The following is an 18551-nucleotide window of genomic DNA, read 5'->3' as shown; positions in this document are numbered from 1 at the left end:
CGTGTAACCCAGGTGGTCAAGGTACTATGTATAGTAGAGCGGCAGAAGCGGCAGCCGCCGAGGGCGCCCCAGCTTCGGTTCCCGATGGCACCCTCACCCTCCCTGACTCCTCGAGGGCCTAAGGACCTAAGGGCCTGAGACTAGTACTAGTCCTTGCTGCTTGGAAGCCTTAGTGCCCCTGAGGCACGGTACACAAGCACGACAAGCTCCCAGCCCCAGGAAGCCCAGGCCGTGCGTGCATGGGAGCGGTTCTCGTTTGCTCTTGTTTGCTGCACAGCGACGCCAGCCAGCCAGCCAGCGAGCATAGCTCCCGTTTGACTTTGCAGCTGCATGGCCTGGCAGCTAGCCTGACTGCGACTTGGGATTGGCAGCAACATTGGCAGCTTAGCAGTGGGCGGGTTGCCCGCTCTTGTTATCATTTCCATTTCTTCACGCGGCTGGTCTTCGACACAACCCCATCCTAATCCATTGCAATTCAGTTCACACTCTTTCTTAACCCGATGTCCACGTTTCGTGTCGTCTCAAGAGGTGCGGCTGCAGATCAGTCTGGGTCTGAGGTTGTCGTTTGCGGGAACGGGAGAGTGGGTCCACGGCAGCGTTATGACATCACTCTCTCACGGCCCCTACGGTATGATATCACAACCTTAAACCAACCCCAGCCAAACACCAAACCAGATCAACACCCCGGGAGCCCGGCCAGACCAGCCAGACTGCCCAGAGCACCAGGAACGGCCGGAGCATCGACTCCTCTCCCCGTTTCCCACCACTAACCCTCTGTCCCTCTGCCCTTCAAACGTTGGTGATGGTCCTTGCGATGATGATCTAGCTCTTGGCTTCTCCCATACACACGTCACTTTACCTACAATCCCTGTGCGCGTGTTACCTCCGACCCATACTTTGGCACACTAGCTCATCCACGCAAGCACTCACTCTCCTACGTATTGGACTTCTGCCCAAAAATAAACACCATTTGCCCCATCTAATTATGTTTCTAAGGTGATATACCTACTTCTTATCTGCACACTGATTTCGTTCTCCATTGTCTGTCGTTATCTGCCAATGCGACACCATGGACGACGAACATGATCAGACACAAAGGGAGAAGGGAGAGGGCATTCCACCCGTAGGCGACGATGTTGTTGATGAGAAGGCGAGGGCCAGCCTGCACTCGGATGAGAAGCCCAGCAGGCTCGGGCGCCACTCGCTCGATGTCGGCAGGAAACCTGACCTGCCCAGCAAAACCAAAGACGAGAGATCACATAGTCTACCAGCTCTCAACGACGACACCCGGCAACCCCAATCGCCGCCCCCAACCCACGCCCCTACCAACGCCAACTCATCACGCCAGCGGGCAGTACGGGCCAGTGCCGAATTCGACAGGCGCTTTGATGGACCTTACGCGAGACCTAGTATATCCATCGCCCGGCGAAAGTCATCCCAGCAGGCCCGTTTGGACGCCGAGCACGTCGTCGAAGCCGTTGAGGGCAGGGAGCCAGCTTCGGATGCCTCGGCCACGTCGGGCCCAGCGCCGCAACTCCTCGAGCCAAGGCCACCACCACTAAACTACACCCTGCACACGCGATATTGGGCCATCTTCATTTTCTGGTTCTTCATCATCTTCGACTCCGTCGTCATGCCCATCGCTTTGTACTATGGTCTGTGGTACGGCGTCGGACCCGGGAGCGTAGAACCAGGCAAAAAGTCGACCATGTCCGCCAACACCGTCTACACCGTTGTCACCGCTGCCATAGGTGGTGCCAGTATTCTTGAGTATTTTGTGCGGTTCTGGAGGTTGTGGAAGAAGGACAGTGTTTGCCGAGTCATAGGAGCCCATAGATGGTACCTCGATGCCTTTCACTGGAACTATACCCTGGCCTGGCTGATCATCATGGTCGAGTTGATAGTGTAAGTACTCCTGTCTCATTTCTTGCAAAAAAAACAAAGTCTTTGCTGACCCAAGTTCTTCGACAGAGGCACTGTCCAGGATTGGCCACCAATTCGGCTTGTCGCCATGCCCTTGACTACCATGCTCTACACCTTCGGCACCGAGATGCTCATCGTCGACATTCTTCGGGTGTTCCGAGTCCCGGCCCCCTTTCGCCTGTCATCCATTCCCAAAGGCGCCCAGCTGCGACCGTGTGTATACACCCTGATCGAGGATATCTGTGCTGTGGATGGGTCCGGGGGAACAGACTTTCGGGAGGCTCTCAACAGGAGATACGAGGCCAGCCACATCTTCCGCACCATGCTGCGGCGGCTGGGAGTATTCTGGGCCGTTGGAGCTCAAGCAATGGCAGTTGTCTGCACTATCCTCATCTTTACGGTCAGCGAGGATGCAGCCTACGCCATCGGCTGGTCAGTACCCTTCGGATGGGCCGGGGTCTGGGCGGTGGCTACCATCTGGTATGTGAAAAAGGAGTTGAAGAGGGAGAAGGCTCATTGGATTGCGGAAGCATCGAAGAGCACGGCCTAAAGCGCAAGGATTCGGATCCAGAAATACCCAGGGATGCAATACATAACAAGACAAACAGACATAGAAAATTTCAGATACAGCAATTTACCGGCGAAGCAAGCAACCGAGATCAAACTCGAGTTCGTCATCACCGCGTGATATTCGACGATTTTCTGCTGTGAGGCTACACCAGCCTTCTTGACGTTTGAGAAACAAGTTTGTTGTGTGTGAGAGAGCCTGGCCGGCCACTTGTTGTTGATGATGACAGCGGTCTCCCAACCAGTCGTGATAACCAGCTGGGGACTTTCTCGGGCTGGCCGTCAATTGATCGGCCATACAGCCCGCAGTCTAGATCTTTCATCTCAGACCCAGCTTTTGTAGGAAACCCATTGGGCGAGAGGTCGGTTCACCGTCGGGCCTGTGGCCGTTATTACACAGCTTCGGTACCGGCAGGAGGCTTGGTGCAGTGGCGTTAAAGGGGGCGGGTGTTGGTGTCAACGCCAAGACTTCTCTGAGCGGCTACTCGACATTCTCATCTCGGTTGTCGATATTGCGCCTGGCCCAGCTTTCCTTTGGGATCGGTGCAGATTGATGAAACCCGATTGATGCAGGTGAGCAGGAGCGAAAACTGCGAAGGAATATTGCATCGCCTGGGCCGCCATCGCTCACTGTTTATGGTTGCACCGTTACGGTGAGCCAAGCCTGTCAAGGAACAAACACAAAGCATAAAAACAGTTTGGTCAGTGCTGAGCCTCTGAACTCTAAGGCCCAGGAAGGCGCCAAGCTCTGGTAGATCCTGTCGATCTTGTGGACTTGGCACGATGATGGAATCCCGACCACACGGGTAGGGTAGATCGTTTTGTGCATCACCACCAGCTGCAGCATTAATCACTATTCACATCTTATGCTAATGACTGGCTAGCTCGCATCAGATCCATGCCTCCAGCACGCGATACCGCCTACTGCATAGTAGGTCTGCTAGCCAACGGGCACAAGTTCCTGCAAACGACCTACCGAAGTGCCAAGGCTTTCTGCTTGAAACACGAGGAGGGGATCACGGAAATTTCACAGAAATCCCTTCAGCAGACCCAACAGCTGCAATCCCTCATTTGAGGATTTTTCCGGCCAGGATTCAGGGGGGGCACCGTCGTTGTCGTGGTCGTCTGCCACGATCCCCGCCTAGCCCCTGAGCGGTAAGTGCGGCGCGACAAGACTGCAGCCTCAAGGTGACATCGCAAGCAGCCAGCCTGGGCCGGCCAACCACGAGTCTCCTGAAAATGAAACAACGCCCGAGGTCGACGGGCGTCTGGCTGGAGCCGCCCCTGTGCTGATGTGCTGCAAGCTTGGGAGGCAGGGAGGATAGGGCCCGCCTTGCCGTCAAACGAATAAGCGATAGGTGAAAACAGCCCTGTCAGCGCGTGCCACTCCGTCAAGAGCCTCAACCTTGTCCGTAACCTTGTTGCCAAGACGGCCGAGCCTGGTCCTGTTCATCTTGTTTACACCATATCGGTAATTTTCTGGGGCCCTGCCTAGACCCACGATAGCAGCCCCCCCTTTACAACTGGGCAAGCCTCCGAAAGCAGCGAGGCAGTCAAGGCCCATGGACCAACCCCAGGGTGCACATGGGGAGATGGGGGCGTCGTCTGCGATAATCATAAGAAGGGCACACCGTCGGCCGAGAGAGGGCTGATCTTTTTGTGTTCTCTCCAGACTCTCTCGTCATCAACTCACCACATTCATTCTTTCGAAGACACTCCTTCGGGCTTCATTCTTTCGCTCGTTGCTGTATTGACTGCAGTAGATTCGTTCATTCCGCCAGCCGGGTATTCTATCACATCGCACCACTCTGTACATCGATTTGTTCAGGTCCCTTCAATCAGTCCTATCAATCAACCCAATTATCAAAATGCCTGCCAAGTCCCCCATCGCTCTGGCTCTGGCCGCCGGTGCCAGCCTTGTCTCTGCCCACGGATACGTCTCCTCCTGGGAGATCGGTGGTGTCACCTACAAGGGTTTCGACGAGCAGTGGGCTGTCAGCCAGGGCACCAAGACCGGAAACGAGTTCATTGCCTGGAGCGACTCCGCCTCTGACAACGGCTTCGTCGCCCCCGATGCCTACGCTTCCGCCGACATCATCTGCCACCGTGATGCCACCAACGCTGCCCTGAACAACGCCACCGTTGCCGCTGGTGGCACCATCAAGGCCATCTGGAACACCTGGCCCGACTCTCACCACGGCCCCGTCATTGACTACCTCGCCCCCGCCGACGACCCCACCACCGTCGACAAGACCACTCTGTCTTTCGTCAAGATCGCTGAGGCTGGTCTCATCTCTGGCTCCAACCCCGGCACTTGGGCGTCCGACGAGATCCTGAGCAACAACCTTGCCTGGGAGATCACCATCCCTGAGGGAACCCCCGCGGGCAACTACGTTCTCCGTCACGAGATCATTGCCCTGCACTCCGCCAACCAGGCCAACGGTGCTCAGAACTACCCCCAGTGTGTCAACATCCAGGTCACTGGCGGCAGCGGCTCCTTCCCTGAGGGAACCAAGGGTGAGGCCCTGTACACGGCTGATGAGGATGGTATCCTCTTCAACATCTACCAGGACTTCTCCTCCTACCCCATCCCCGGTCCCGCACTGGGCTTCAGCTCCTCCGGCGCCTCCAACAGCGGCTCCTCCTCCGGCTCTGCCTCTTCGGCTGTTGCCTCTTCCGCTGCCGCCGCCACCCCCTCCGCGGCTGCTTCCTCCTCTGCCGCCCCGGTTGCCGCTGAGACGACCGCCTCTGCCGTCGCCGCTGCCCCTACCAGCAGCACCGTCAGCAGCAGCTCCGCCCCCGTTGCCACCAAGGCTGCTTGCAAGAAGCGCCGCCACGCCCGTGACGTCAAGGCCTAAGCTTCTCTCACATTGTCTATTTCTTCCCCATGGGAAGTAGTGGTTTTTTGCTATAGAGGAGTGACGGATTGATACCAAGGATTTCTAGACTATGGTTCCCATCGTCTTTCTGATTGGACCTATTACATTTCTTGTATAATATTTCTCGGGCGTTGCTCCGCAGCGGAGAGGGCTGGACACTTCGCGATATCCTCGGGCTTGGACTCGAGATAGCGTTGAATTATTGGGCCTTCCCTGTTTTGGAGCAATAAGCGCCTTGTATTCATAGTGTGATGGAGAGTCAATACAATGAGTACGTCTCAAAAACGAACAAGACCGTCTTTCTCTCTGCTGTGTGTGCTCTGTGAATGTCTGATCGCGCCTTGACAATCACACGTGGCTTTGGTACCGCTTGTCACCAATAAATTAAGTAAATCAACTTTCCAACGTCTCTCACTGAATCAGTAATTATGCGGTGATATCTAGGTAGGAATGTCGTGATAACAAGCAACCTACGCGTCTGCAGGGTCATGGCATTGAATTCCGCTGGGGGAAGTGTCGAGAGTAGATTATTTTGAGGCGTTGCTTGACCAATAAATCGGTCCTTCCCAAGCACGGACTTGCGATCGCTCTTCGCTCACCGTTTTGGCGCTTGCCTTATCACAAAAAGCAACGCCGGAAAAATCAGCCTCCATTTTGGCAGTCATGGTAGGATGGCCCCGAAAACCTACTCGGGACTCAGGGCCGTGAATCTTGTTTCTTGGCCCCCAAGGTGGGCCTCTTTCATGCGTGCAAACATGTGGTTTTTGTCGTTCTTGTCTGAATAAAGCTTAGTATCCGACCGATATATTGGGCCAAGATGCCCCCTTTAGGGTTTTGAAACAGGCACGATTTTCTCAGGGATATTTACGGCATCGATTTGCTTTCTTGGCAGCCGGGGAAACCTCGGTAGGTGAGTCCTCAGAGATTTACCGATACACGTAAGCACAATACAAAAATGCTTCTTCGCCAGGTCAAGCATTCTAGGTCAAGTTGTCTGCAATGTATGTAGTAGGTGTGTGAATATCAGTCACAATGTGACACATGTCTTGGCTTCGATGTCAGGTTTCCTCAGTCTTGAGCAGCAATTCTTCGAGAAGATGTTTCCACAGTTTAGCCACAGTATGCGAGCCATGACCTCGCGTCTCTTCAGCGATGGGCAACACAACAACCTTGCCCAGGCCCTCCCTCAGCCCAGCCTTTGCCTCCTTCTCCAGAATCTGCAGCTCAGGTGGATTGATCTGGTCATCCGCCGTGTTGACAGCAATCAGCGGCGCCGTGATCTTGTGCAGGTCAGGCCGAGGGTCGTAATCAAATGACGCGTCCAGCGCGAACAGCAGATCATTTGCGTCCGTCGTCGCGAGGCCAGACCGTATCTTCTCCTCGAGGAACGAGTCCGCCGCGTCCCTAGTAGGCGCCTGCGCCTGGTACTGCAGCGGACTTGACGACATGAGCGTCAGGATGTCCAGCGCCGTGTTCAATCCGGCCCGAGGCTGCTCGCCCGGCGCGTAGTCCCCGCCCTGCCACGCCGGGTCCGCCCGGATCGCGTCCATCGCCATCTTCCGCCACATGCGGTTGCGGCCCGAGATCTGCACGGGCAGCGACGCGAGAGGCATCAGCGCGTCCATGAAGCCTGGGTGCGCCTCGCCCCACAGCCAGCTCTGCATGCCGCCCATGGATGTGCCCATCACCAGGCGCAGATGGTTGACGCCCAGGTGCTCCGTCAGCAGGCGGTAGTCGGCATGGACCATGTCCTGATAGCGGTACTGCGGGAACCGGGCCCGCAGGCCGCTGTTGCTGGGCTTGCTGGACTGGCCGTGGCCGATGCCATCGCGCAGGATGATGAAGTACTTTTGCGCGTCGAGCAGCTGCCCCGGGTTGAAGAGCCCCCCTGCGAACTGCGTGTTGAGAAACTGCTCGCCTGAGCCACCTGTCCCGTGCATTATGAGGACCACGTTTGTCTTCCTGCCATTGTCTGAGGTCTTCAGGGTGCCCAGGGTTTGGTAGTGCAATCGCAACTGCGGAATCGTTGCGCCGGAGCTGAAAGTGAAGTCTTGGAGTATATAGTCTCCATGTGTTGGGGTCGGCCACTGCTTACTGCTGACCGACGTCCCAGACTGCTGGATCGATAAGCCCTCCGCCATTTTCTCGCTTCAATGACTGGGCTGCAATTGTGTGCCTGAAGATAATAGATGAAATGAAAGACGTAGGTGATTTCGTGAAGTGTCGATTGACCTTCCCAGATAGGTGTAGCGCCTTTTCGTCAATCAAACTACTGTTCGCAGGGATTTGGAACGTTGACGAGACTTGACCAGCTCGTTCTTTGCCCCATAATGTGGAATGTCTGGACTTATCGTTTCGGAGATACATCTCATTCATATCAGCAGATTATCTATAAGTGACAAAGACAATTATGTGTAGAAGTCATCATCAGCGCGGAACACGCCCGCAAAAACAAAAAAAAAAACATTAGAACCAGACTATATAGGTATCGAGGCATAGTGCAGCGTAAAAAGAGGTCAAACACGCAACTACATTTTGCCATGAAATGGAACATGCCTTTTATTGCAGTCCTTGACAGTCCTTGACATAAAGACTTAGCCGCTTATCAACGTAGTCGTCATTTCAAACATTCCTAGATACATATAAACACTTTTGACATTGTGATCCATGAAGAAGCCTGATGCACCATGCCGCTCATACGGAACCCCCGGGCATATGGCTGCCATCCCTCAGGTGTTTGAATATCTTCGCAATCAATTTTGTAGAAGGCGGGTTACGACAAGTCTCCCAATTCTGAGGCCAATTCCGGGTCTTCGCACGACGCTTGTGCTACGCCGGCACGCACTCAGCTCTTCTTGACCACATACGGTCCCAACCAGTATGCACTTGTTTTGTCTTCAGATTCGTATACTAGTCGAATTGAATCATTAATTCCATCAATTGGCTACTACAATCAAGCCGACTCATCTGCTGTTGTAATCCTTGCCTTTCGTATGAGCTTCCACACAAGTACAGAGGTGAGATTGATCATAATTCACCGTCAAATCTACTCTACTCGAGAAACAAAGGCCTGTGTCTGCGTCAAATTGTTAGTATGTGAATGCAATTTCTCAAATTTCTAAGAAGCTACAGCTAGTTGAAAATAATTATCTCCGCGCGCGAACGCGAAAGCCGGCCTTTGGAGGAACATGCAGATATCCGAATATATCCGAAAGACTCCAAGTTCTATAGGGTCCCAACGAACTAGACTTCAGAGATTCTTGGTGAGCACTAGGTTGTTTCCCCTCAAGACCCCACCGTCACTATTGAAATATTGGTCTGTTAAGATGGGTCAGATGTCTGCACGGAGTCTCATGTCTCCGCGAGACCGACACGGCAGATGGATTATCAATCACCACCTCCCGCTTACCGCGTCACTCATTAGAAATTGATAAGCTATAGTGGCCCAGGTCAGGTCATCTCATGGGTTTTCATACGCGGCACACGACTTAAAAAGAAGGCATGCTGGTCGCCATGCAATGCAACCATTGATCGCGCCATTCTCAATTATCTTCTACACCCTGAATGTTTATCTGATTCCATCACTATGTTGATCTTGATCGCTGGAATAACCGGGATGGTGGGCCAGCCTTTGGCTGAGTACGCAATTTCCAAGGGCCACCGCGTCAGGGGACTTGGGCGTAATCCAGCCAAGTTGCCTGCTACGATTCGCGACAATCTGGAGGGGTTCGTGACTTCCACGGGCATCTACGATATCCCCGCCCTCGACCGGGCCGTTTCGGGTGTGGATGCTGTTATCTGTGCCTACAATTTCGATCCTGAGATCGTGGTTGAGGGTCAGCTGTTCCTATTGAGGGCCGCAGAGCGCGCCGGTGTCAAGGCAAGTGCAAGCAAACAAAAAGCTTCAAATGGCAGGGTTTCTAACGAATACAGATCTTTCACGCCGCGTCGTGGAATTACGATTGGACTTTGGGACATCTAGGCCAACATGAAACGTACGACTCATATATCGCTTTTGCTGCTCAAGCGCGCATCAGCTCGCGAATCAAGCCGCTCTATATGTTCACGGGAGTCATCGCCGAGTGGCTTTTCTCGAACCGCCGCGATAACATTTGGGACCGCGATACAAAGACAATGTCGTATTTCGGAGATGGCACTGAGGAATGGATTGGCACTACGGCCGGGGACCTCGCTGCTTACACTGTCGAGGCTGTCTCGGCACCATCGGCTGAGCAGGGAGGCTTTCTGCGCGTCGAAAGCTTCCGATTTACACCAGCTCAGCTTGTCGCGGCGTACGAGGAGGCACGCGGCGGTAAAGTTAAGGGGCATCTGAAGTGCCATGGGTCTTTGGACGACGTTGTGTCCATGCTTGCCAAGGCTAGGGCAGCGACAGATCCAATCGACCATGAGAACTATATTGGGCTTGCATATGTTGAGCATACGCTCAAGGGTACCTGGAACTATGAACCAGTGGACAACAAGCGCTTTCCGACTGTAAAGCCTACCTCCCTACGGCAGTTCTTCGAGGCTCACCCCGAGCTCTAGCGAAAGTGATCACAACACAAATGGTTCAGAGGTAGATCAGACAGAATTGACTACTATCTCAGAATGAAATAAAATTCGCCACGCTTATTGTACTTTCCTTGTCTGTGAAACAATATCTGAGGTTGTAGCTAGATAGGCTGCTTCTGCGATGCCAGCCATGGTATTCCAAGTTTGTAGGTGACTTCAAACGCTTCAAGGATCTCGAAATGGTAACATGGAACGTGGACTATATACACCACTTGACTGATATCTGGATTTTCCCATCTCTTATTCATATGCAATCGATATCTGCTCTGATATGCTCTTTGAAGGGCTAGCAACCAAGTATTTGTGTTGAAAGCAACTTCAAATACTAAGGGACGTACATCAAATCTTGTACTTTCAAGACGGGATGACCAGACGTATTCCAATCAAGATTCAGGCCAGAAAGAATCTAACGGTCCAACATCAGACAAGATGCTGTCTCTTTTGGATCTAGTGATATATGTAAAACAAAGCAATCGAAAGAAGCTGTTGCCAACCCTGTGCCCCCTTTCTCTCTCCCATGAGAATCACACAGTATCTTGGAGTCCTGTCCTTTGTATTAGCAAATTTTTGAATCTTACGGTCTGACCTGTTCAAACGTGCGCCATCCTGGCATGTGCACAGAATGTCCATGTTAGTTTCTCTCTTATGAAGTTGAGTATGTATTGAATCTCAGGGATTGTTTGGTCAGACCAGCGTGCAAGTAGCTGCATAAGCGGCTGAAGACTCCACTCCGCCCGCAACTAGCGCTTACTTCAGCAGAGCCATAATTTTAGTTCCACAACTCGCCCCGATATTCACTTCCGCTATGATGAATCAAATCCCGACAGACCTATCATGAGGCTTCTGAACGTTCAAACGCTTGCCTTTGAGGAGTTCATTGGAGAGGTAGGCAACGGCATACCGCCGTATGCGATCCTTTCACACACTTGGGGCCCCGAGGAAGTAACGTTCAAGGACCACACAGAGCAGCAGGATGAAAGCTGCGAGAAGAAGGGCTACGACAAGATCCGTGGATGCTGCCGGTTAGCAGAGTCCGAGGGCTTCCAGTACGTCTGGATCGACACATGCTGCATTGATAAGTCTTCTAGCGCAGAGCTCTCTGAGGCCATCAACTCTATGTTTCAGTGGTACCGCGACGCCGCTATCTGCTATGCCTACCTGAGTGATGTCGACAGCTTAGACGACCTGACTGTACTTTCTGATGGCGATGAAAAGTCGGAAAGCAGTTCAGTCTTCGCACGTAGTCGCTGGTTTACCCGCGGTTGGACGTTGCAAGAGCTTCTGGCGCCGGCAGAAGTTGTTTTCCTGGCCGCGGACTGGTCGGAAATCGGTACGAAGAGGTCGCTAGGAGCTGAGGTGTCTCGAATCACCCGTATCAGCGAGAAGGTGTTGCTGGAATGCCGTTGGGATGAATACAGTGTTGCGCAGAAGATGTCTTGGGCCGCTGGGCGCCAGACCACGCGATTGGAGGATGCGGCCTACTGCCTTATGGGGCTGTTCGATGTCAATATGCCTCTGCTGTACGGCGAGGGCCGCAAAGCCTTCTCGCGTCTTCAGCAAGCGATAATGCAGAGGTCCGAAGACCAGTCCATCTTTGCATGGTCGTACCCTGATGACAAGCACTCTCACATCCTGATGTCTGGCATAATGGCACCGTCACCGGAGTATTTCAAGGATGCGTCTCAGATTGAGACTTTGAATCGAAGCGATGACTACGAAAGCCCCTTCGAGGTTGTTAATCAGCTCGTGAGATTAAGGCTGCGGTTGCTAGATGAAGTCGAGGGGATAAAGCTACAGACATACGCGTCAAAACCACTTCTCCACGACGTGATCGAGGTTCAACAAATCAACGGAGGGCCTCAAGTTCTAGCTCAGGATACAGGCATTGCTACGATTCCAGATGCTCTACCAGTCATAGACAGCGCAGGTGGAATCCCACGCCTTGGTGGAGTAGCCCTGGAAGACGAGCTTACTGAGATCAATGTCGACGGTATCAGTTCTTCTGGCTCCATGGACCGTGACCTTCAGAAAGATTCATCAGATGGAAATGAGCACGAGAACACCGGAGAATTCGAGACGTTAATTCCAATCAACAAACCAATGTGGCGGTGGTACATATATGAAAAAGTCGTCATTGCGCCTCTCAGATGTCGCATCGGTCAAAATCAGCTCGGGATTTTGCTGTCCAAAGGACGGGCATACAGCCTTGGTGGCAAGATGAATTTGCGACTGCATTACCCATCTCTCGTCATGATAAACAGTATGACAGCAAATATGGCAGCTGCAAAAGTTCAGACAATGTACGTCGCCGTGTCCATGACTAGAACACCATTCAGAACGCCAATCCAGGAGCAATCGTTCGTTCGCCTATGTTGGCCTGAGATACGTTTTCACTCCTTGAAAGCCGCGGGATACCGTCCTGTGAGCGAGTCAGGTGCGGCTTGGACCCTGGACTCTGAAAAGAGTCTATTTAAATCATTACACTCAGAGGTTGTCGGCGAGCCTGGAACGACAGATTACGGGCATGAGCCAATCGTACTATTTCATCACCAGTCTGGGAAGGACTCAACTTACCCGACGTTGTTCTTCAGACTCACAGTCACCAACCGAGATTTGACCGCCACGCGACGAAAAGAGTCCCTTGTGACCTGTGTCCTGGGAATCTACAATCCCACCACTGCAGGGTCAACCGCGTCAATGAATGAAGACTTCCGTATTTATAGCACGAATCTTCTGCAGAAAAGAGGGATTGAGGTTGCCTCAGGCTATCAAGGCCACTCGGTTGCTGTCAGACTTAGACAAGGACACGGTGTTTTCTTTGTAAATGTGTCATTCCAGAAAGCATGTCGTGGGGCACTGCAAGCACCGCAGGATATCCCTGACGCCTCCGAGGCCAATTGGCTCGAGGCGAAGTTGAAATCCGCTCGAGCATCATTTCGTGAGGACTAGCTGCCGTTCTGCTGTGACTCAGCTGGCGATGTCAGATGATCTATCCATAATAATTGAAAGCATTTCCATTGCACAGTAATCCGAGCTACGTCGATTGATTGAACAGCAATGTCAGAAATGTGGAACTGGTACGAATACTTTCAAAACGTCTTACAAAGAGAGCTGTAATAAACGTTTTATTCAATAGCAGAGTCAAATAGGAGCCTGAAGACTTGATCTTTGGCGTGTTCACACGTACTGTGCCAGACGAGCGCAATGTATAACCGCCAGAGCATCTGCAGAGACAGAGAATAGATCGGCTTTTACAAAGTGACCCAAACAAATATGGAGTTCATTCTACATCAGGTTCAAAGGCGATGACGCAGAATAACAGTGCCATTTATAGGATAATTATGGCTGTTCTTGCAATTTGGTGATTTATGAAGCCACGCCAGATGTTATGTTACGGTGGCACGCTGGAATAATCTTGCGTTAGAGATAATTAATAACATGACCTTCGAAGCAATTAAATTACTTAAGTAAGTACAGTGTATGCTGCAAGTATGGGGCATGACTGTCTCTCGGTCGATCTATGCACATTGTGTCCGGATCGTTCTGTGTTGCCAGCAAGATCGTCAACTGATTGGTGCTTGGGAAACAGCATTAAGGTTTCTCATTGCTTACATGTTTTGCCCGGGGGGTCGCATTGGAAAGGTCCACGGTGTTCTGGACTCAACCGGCTCACACGCGCGGCCATTTCGGGACCGATATGCAATAAGCTGCATGTGAGCACCATTTTGATCTCGATAGGCAAACCATTGTATGTATACTTGCTGTAGAACGAGAGGGGCTGCCAAACGATCCGATTGGACAAGTTTCGGTCAATTTTGCCTGCTTCTCACAAAGGTGTGGTGAGGATTGCGTCGTCTTGGCGACATACTCGGCTGATTCTTAAACTCTTTTCACCATCATATCGGTTGCCAAGTTACCAAAGAGAGGAGTCGAGCAGAAAGCAGTGGCAACAATTCACTGTACAGTATTCTATGACACTGAAAACTCGGCTAAAAGGAATTCTTACCAGGTCCATGGACCGGGTCATAAACAACAGCTCTGTGGCAGTGATAACCACTTCGCCGAAGCCGACTATGTTCCAACTGACAAGACAAGTAGTGGTATCTGGTGTGAGGTCATCAACGGTCTCCTCAATAGGTAGAAGCGTAAGCGTTATAAAGCAAAAGCTTCGCTCTCCCTCCTCGGTCGGCGGCACAATGAGATACCCGAACTGGACATCTGTCGGTAAAGTAACACAGCATGCACATGCCGAGATCACCGTCCCAGTCACCGGTGTTAGGTATGCAGTCAGCGTCTTTGGACTCACATACTTGAAGTTGAGGTAACCCCGCACCACCACTGAGATGGGAGGCTCATGTCGTGAACTCGTCAATTTCCTCCTTAACTTGATAAGACATACCCAAGTATTGTACTTCCCCATTCAAACAGTGAAGATGGCTAGAGAAAAGGTTGTAGAGGAGTACAATGCATCAGCTTCGAACTGTAAGTACCATTTTAACTCTTTCACCATACATACCCTCCAGCAGCTCCTCTAAGAGCATATTGTAGGCTGTAGTAGTGGTATTCATATGATGTACCTGGATAGTTAACACAACATAGATGAGACTTTCACAGTCACCACGCCCATCGGACGCCTCGAGACTGAGCTCTACCTAACCGCGCTCGGCGACCCTACTGGTCTCAACATCCTCGACCTCGGCGGTGGGACCGGCTTGCGAGCTCGTCAGGCAGTCGAGCGCGGAGCAGCTGCAGTGGATGTGGTAGATATCTCCCCCGAGATGCTTCGCGTCGGGCAACACGAGGCCGCAAAGAATGGGTTTGCGGACCGCATCCGGTTTATCGAGGCCGATGTATCGCAGAGCTTGAGCCATCTGGACTTGCGAGAGTCTTATGACCTCGTTCAAGCCAATTGGGTCTTTGACCATGCCGAGAGTATTGAATCCCTGGAGAGAATGTACACGAATGTCGTGGCTTATCTGAAGCCTGGAGGCCGGTTTATTTGCGTCCATGTTGTTAATCCCAAGGGCGCCAATCTGAAGGGGAAGAAGTACGGCGCATCACATTCTGAGATCGAGGAAACCCCTGGAGGCCTCAAGTACTGGGTGACGCTGTATACCGACCCACCCGTCAAATTCGGCTCAGCTTCGCTCGAGGTGCTTTATTCTGGGTCTTTAAAGATGCATGAGAAATTCGGGCTTGTTAATGCCAAAGTCGTTCCAATCGAGAATACGAAAGTCGCTAGAGAAGACCCAGACTTTTGGCAGGATTGCGTGAAAGAGCCCATGATACAATTCGTCACGGCTTCGAAGGCATAGTGGAGAGCAAAGTTATAGTACATGGTCCTCTCGCTAAATCTAAGGGAAAACAAGGAGACTCGACAAAGACATGAGAAATATTGTTTGGAGACTGTGCAACGCAATAGGTTCGAGCCGAGAGCAACTGAAGTGTTTTGGGGAGATGTGTGAGTGCTGAGAATGAAACAACGCCTTCTTGAACCTCAATTTCTCGCAGCTAGCTTCAAATATGAGAATAGCGAAATGCTAGAGTCGTCACTTGGTGTTTTCAGTCCACTTAAGGAATGAATGCCGTCTCAAGTGTTCATGAACAGCGAGAGACATTCCACAAGTTTAGTTTGGGACACAATCAGGTTATTTCCTCGAATACAATGCTATTAGAAAGGACTCGGACTTTCTAGGTCTGCGTCCACGTGCCTCTGCTCCACTATCAGAGCCTTAATTTGGTCCACGTTTACTTGTGGGGTTTTCTCCCAATGCCTCATGTGTGAGCAGACGTAAAGCTGGGAAGGCCACAAACTCCTCGTCAAGCTGACAGGTGCTCGAGTATCCAGACCTTGATCTCAGGCTCTGTCGAATAAGTATCCCCAAGGAAAATCCATATCCACGACCTGTCGAAGATGAGATAAAAGAGGGTGCCGACGCGACTGAGAGCATGCGTTCAGAGAGCCAGTTCCCATGTCAGGGAATGTCATAGGAAAATCGGATGCCTCAACTACCTTGGAACGACAGGCAAAGACAGCATTGAAACGTGGTGAGAGGTCGCAGGAGAGAAGAGGCTTACACAGCTCGCACAGCACGTCACAGCATACGCCCGCCTGGGAATCTCCTGTGAGCATGTCTCACCCTTGCATTCCTGGTCGACGATCACCGTCAATGAAGGGAGGCGCTCGATAGCCCAATCAAAACTGCGAAGCACAGGGCGTGAGAAAAAGAAAATTGACGCACGAACCGTAGCTTCGGGAAGCTGCAGCCTCGGTGCACATGAACCTGCCATCAATCACCCCCAAACGTTGGGTGGCCAATTATCCAGGCACCAGGGTCCACTCAATTGCCCCCAGCCCAAGCGTCACAAGCGTCACAAGCCTGCTGGTCGTTGAGATGGTACCAGACATCTCTTCAAGGTCTCAGCCATGTTGATGCACCGCGGAAATCGGCTTATTTGATTGTCTTGCCTCTTGTCCTACTAAGCCACGCCGTATATCCGACAAGAAGGGCAGGCCAAGTCAGTAGCATGCTTTTCTCATCGGCGCCTGCCAGATCTGCCAGACAGGTCCGATGTGGCCCTTAAGACGTCTGTCATAGCGCGGCTCTCGTCGATTTCATCGACCTCAACGCGTTGCTGCCCTTCAACCTCCTGCCTGGGCAGTCAGTCACTACCATCGTTCGTCATAGCCCCCCTCACACGCAGGTGGTGATCGCTGAAATGCGATCTCAGAACCCATCGTCCTCACCCTCCTCTGCCTGATCAGTTCAGATCACTTCGCACCGCGCGCCTCAACTCACATTCTTTCACACCATTCATCATGATATCAAACAGGTCCTTCAGCGTCATTCTCTTTGCGTTCATTTCCGCAGTTGTCCTCCTCATCACAGCTAGACGCCTCGATCAGTGGGATAGCAACGGCGGCCACTACCACACGGGGGAGCTCAGCCCACATGTTGCTGTCGGCACGAATGTTACAGCCACAGCACCGCTCGAGAGCACCGACGCCATCCCCATGTCAGCTCCAGCGTCGAACCAAGGCCAAAACCAGGCATTTGCTGCGAACCATGGGCTGCAGTCCCTCCGCCCTGATCGTGATCCCATCTGCGATGGCTTTCCAGACACCTCTGGCATCCTCCTGATCATGAAAACTGGCGCCACCGAGTCTTTCGACAAGCTTCCTACCCAATTGATCACCATTCTCAGGTGTCTCCCTGACTTCCTCCTCTTCTCCGACCTAGACCAGCACATTGCCGGATACCACGTTCGTGACAGCCTCGAAACAGTTCTAAGCACCGCCAAGGATGGCAACGCCGACTTCGACCTCTACCGCCAACAGAAAGACTGTGTTATTGATCAGGAAATGTGCGCCAAGAACCTCGAAGGGGCCCAAGGCGCAGGGTGGAACCTAGACAAGTACAAAAACATCCACATGGCCGAGAAAGCCCACAGGCTACGACCTGGATACGATTGGTACTTCTTTGTCGATGCCGATACATATGTCTCCTGGCCCAACCTTGTCCAGATGCTTCGCAAACTCGATCCAACAAAGCCGCGGTATCTGGGAAGCCCAACTCTGATCCGAGGTTATCCCTTCGCCCACGGTGGCAGCGGGTACGTCCTCTCTGGTGCAGCGATGAAGGAATTTGCAGGGCAGAATCCAGGCATCGCGAACAAATACGACGCACAGATCAAGGACGTGTGCTGCGGGGATTACATGTTCGCGATTTCCCTCAATGATACCGTTGGTCTCATGGTGGAGAGCCTCGTAAGTGACGAAAGCTTGGTCACCACCACAGCTCAATCAGCTGTTATGAGGTGCAGTATGCCAGGCTGATTCTGACTGACGTCTTCCGATCAGTGGCCCCTCATCAATGGCGAGAAACCGTCCACGTTCCCCTTTGGAAGTAGACATTGGTGCAACCCCATCGCAACAATGCATCACATGAGTAGCGAGGAGGTCTCGGCATTCTGGGAGTTCGAGCGCCAACGATATACCAGGACCCAAGAGCCTCTATTACTCAAGGAAGTCTACTATGAGTACTTTGAACCAAAGCTCGTACCAGTGCGCGAAGACTGGGATAATCAATCTGACAACTTGTATTACATCGACTTGGACTCACCAGACCACACGTGGGAAGACTGGCGGATCACCAGAGCACCCAGAGAGGAGGACAAGTCCGAGTTAGAGAAGCTGGCCCATCTGAGTGCTGACGACTGCGCCAGGGCATGCGACGAACACAACGATTGCATGCAATACAGCTACAAGAATGATTGCTGCGGCATGAAGGGCTCGTTCCAGCTCGGCAAGCCTGTGAAGAGGCCACAGGAGGAGAAGGAGCGGATGACAAGTGGCTGGGCCGTCGCGAAGATTGAGCGATGGATTGAACAGCAAGGAGATTGCGAGGACGTGTCCTGGCCTGAGGTCAAGCCGTGAAGACTAGCGTGGAGGACACCACGCTTATGGTCGCACGAGCGACGTCGAAATAACATTGGTGACTGGTTTTGGGGGCCGCGTTCTGACCGAGACCCTGCATCCTCCGCTGGGCAAAGCTTGTGCAGGGCCCAAACATTGCAGGTGGGCTCCGTCGCACAGCGGCCTTGGCGGCA

At 52.4% G+C, this 18551-nt stretch overlaps 7 protein-coding genes across 7 annotated transcripts; 6 read left to right on the top strand and 1 right to left on the bottom strand.

Annotated features, from left to right (window-relative positions):
• Positions 1 to 1069: 1069 nt before the first annotated feature.
• On the top strand, positions 1070 to 2473 carry J7T55_006593 (uncharacterized protein; the record flags this gene model as incomplete). Its single annotated transcript, XM_053130379.1, has 2 exons — positions 1070 to 1905; positions 1972 to 2473. The coding sequence occupies 2 exons, from the start codon at positions 1070 to 1072 to the stop codon at positions 2471 to 2473; spliced, it is 1338 nt and encodes a 445-aa protein (XP_053001357.1).
• Positions 2474 to 4358: 1885 nt separating this feature from the next.
• J7T55_006592 (glycosyl hydrolase family 61) lies at positions 4359 to 5348 on the top strand (the record flags this gene model as incomplete). Its single annotated transcript, XM_053130368.1, has 1 exon — positions 4359 to 5348. One exon carries the CDS (start codon positions 4359 to 4361, stop codon positions 5346 to 5348), a length of 990 nt encoding a protein of 329 aa, XP_053001356.1.
• Positions 5349 to 6427: 1079 nt separating this feature from the next.
• On the bottom strand, positions 6428 to 7510 carry J7T55_006591 (uncharacterized protein; the record flags this gene model as incomplete). The annotated part of the gene is made up of 1 exon (XM_053130356.1): positions 6428 to 7510. One exon carries the CDS (start codon positions 7508 to 7510, stop codon positions 6428 to 6430), a length of 1083 nt encoding a protein of 360 aa, XP_053001355.1.
• Positions 7511 to 8955: 1445 nt separating this feature from the next.
• Positions 8956 to 9914, top strand: J7T55_006590 (uncharacterized protein; the record flags this gene model as incomplete). Its single annotated transcript, XM_053130345.1, has 2 exons — positions 8956 to 9243; positions 9303 to 9914. 2 exons carry the CDS (start codon positions 8956 to 8958, stop codon positions 9912 to 9914), a joined length of 900 nt encoding a protein of 299 aa, XP_053001354.1.
• An 861-nt stretch (positions 9915 to 10775) lies between these two features.
• J7T55_006589 (uncharacterized protein) lies at positions 10776 to 12890 on the top strand (the record flags this gene model as incomplete). Its single annotated transcript, XM_053130334.1, has 1 exon — positions 10776 to 12890. One exon carries the CDS (start codon positions 10776 to 10778, stop codon positions 12888 to 12890), a length of 2115 nt encoding a protein of 704 aa, XP_053001353.1.
• A 1484-nt stretch (positions 12891 to 14374) lies between these two features.
• On the top strand, positions 14375 to 15256 carry J7T55_006588 (toxa protein; the record flags this gene model as incomplete). The annotated part of the gene is made up of 2 exons (XM_053130323.1): positions 14375 to 14423; positions 14541 to 15256. 2 exons carry the CDS (start codon positions 14375 to 14377, stop codon positions 15254 to 15256), a joined length of 765 nt encoding a protein of 254 aa, XP_053001352.1.
• A 1505-nt stretch (positions 15257 to 16761) lies between these two features.
• Positions 16762 to 18378, top strand: J7T55_006587 (glycosyltransferase family 31 protein; the record flags this gene model as incomplete). Its single annotated transcript, XM_053130312.1, has 2 exons — positions 16762 to 17709; positions 17803 to 18378. 2 exons carry the CDS (start codon positions 16762 to 16764, stop codon positions 18376 to 18378), a joined length of 1524 nt encoding a protein of 507 aa, XP_053001351.1.
• Between the last annotated feature and the right edge of the window lie 173 nt (positions 18379 to 18551).

This window comes from Diaporthe amygdali (assembly GCF_026229845.1).
Source record: "Diaporthe amygdali strain CAA958 chromosome Unknown NODE_1_length_4327563_cov_65_473760, whole genome shotgun sequence".
Classification (NCBI taxonomy): Eukaryota; Fungi; Ascomycota; class Sordariomycetes; order Diaporthales; family Diaporthaceae; genus Diaporthe; species Diaporthe amygdali.
The sequence above is the reverse complement of the archived record's forward strand: the minus strand, read 5'-3'. Positions and strand labels throughout refer to the sequence as shown.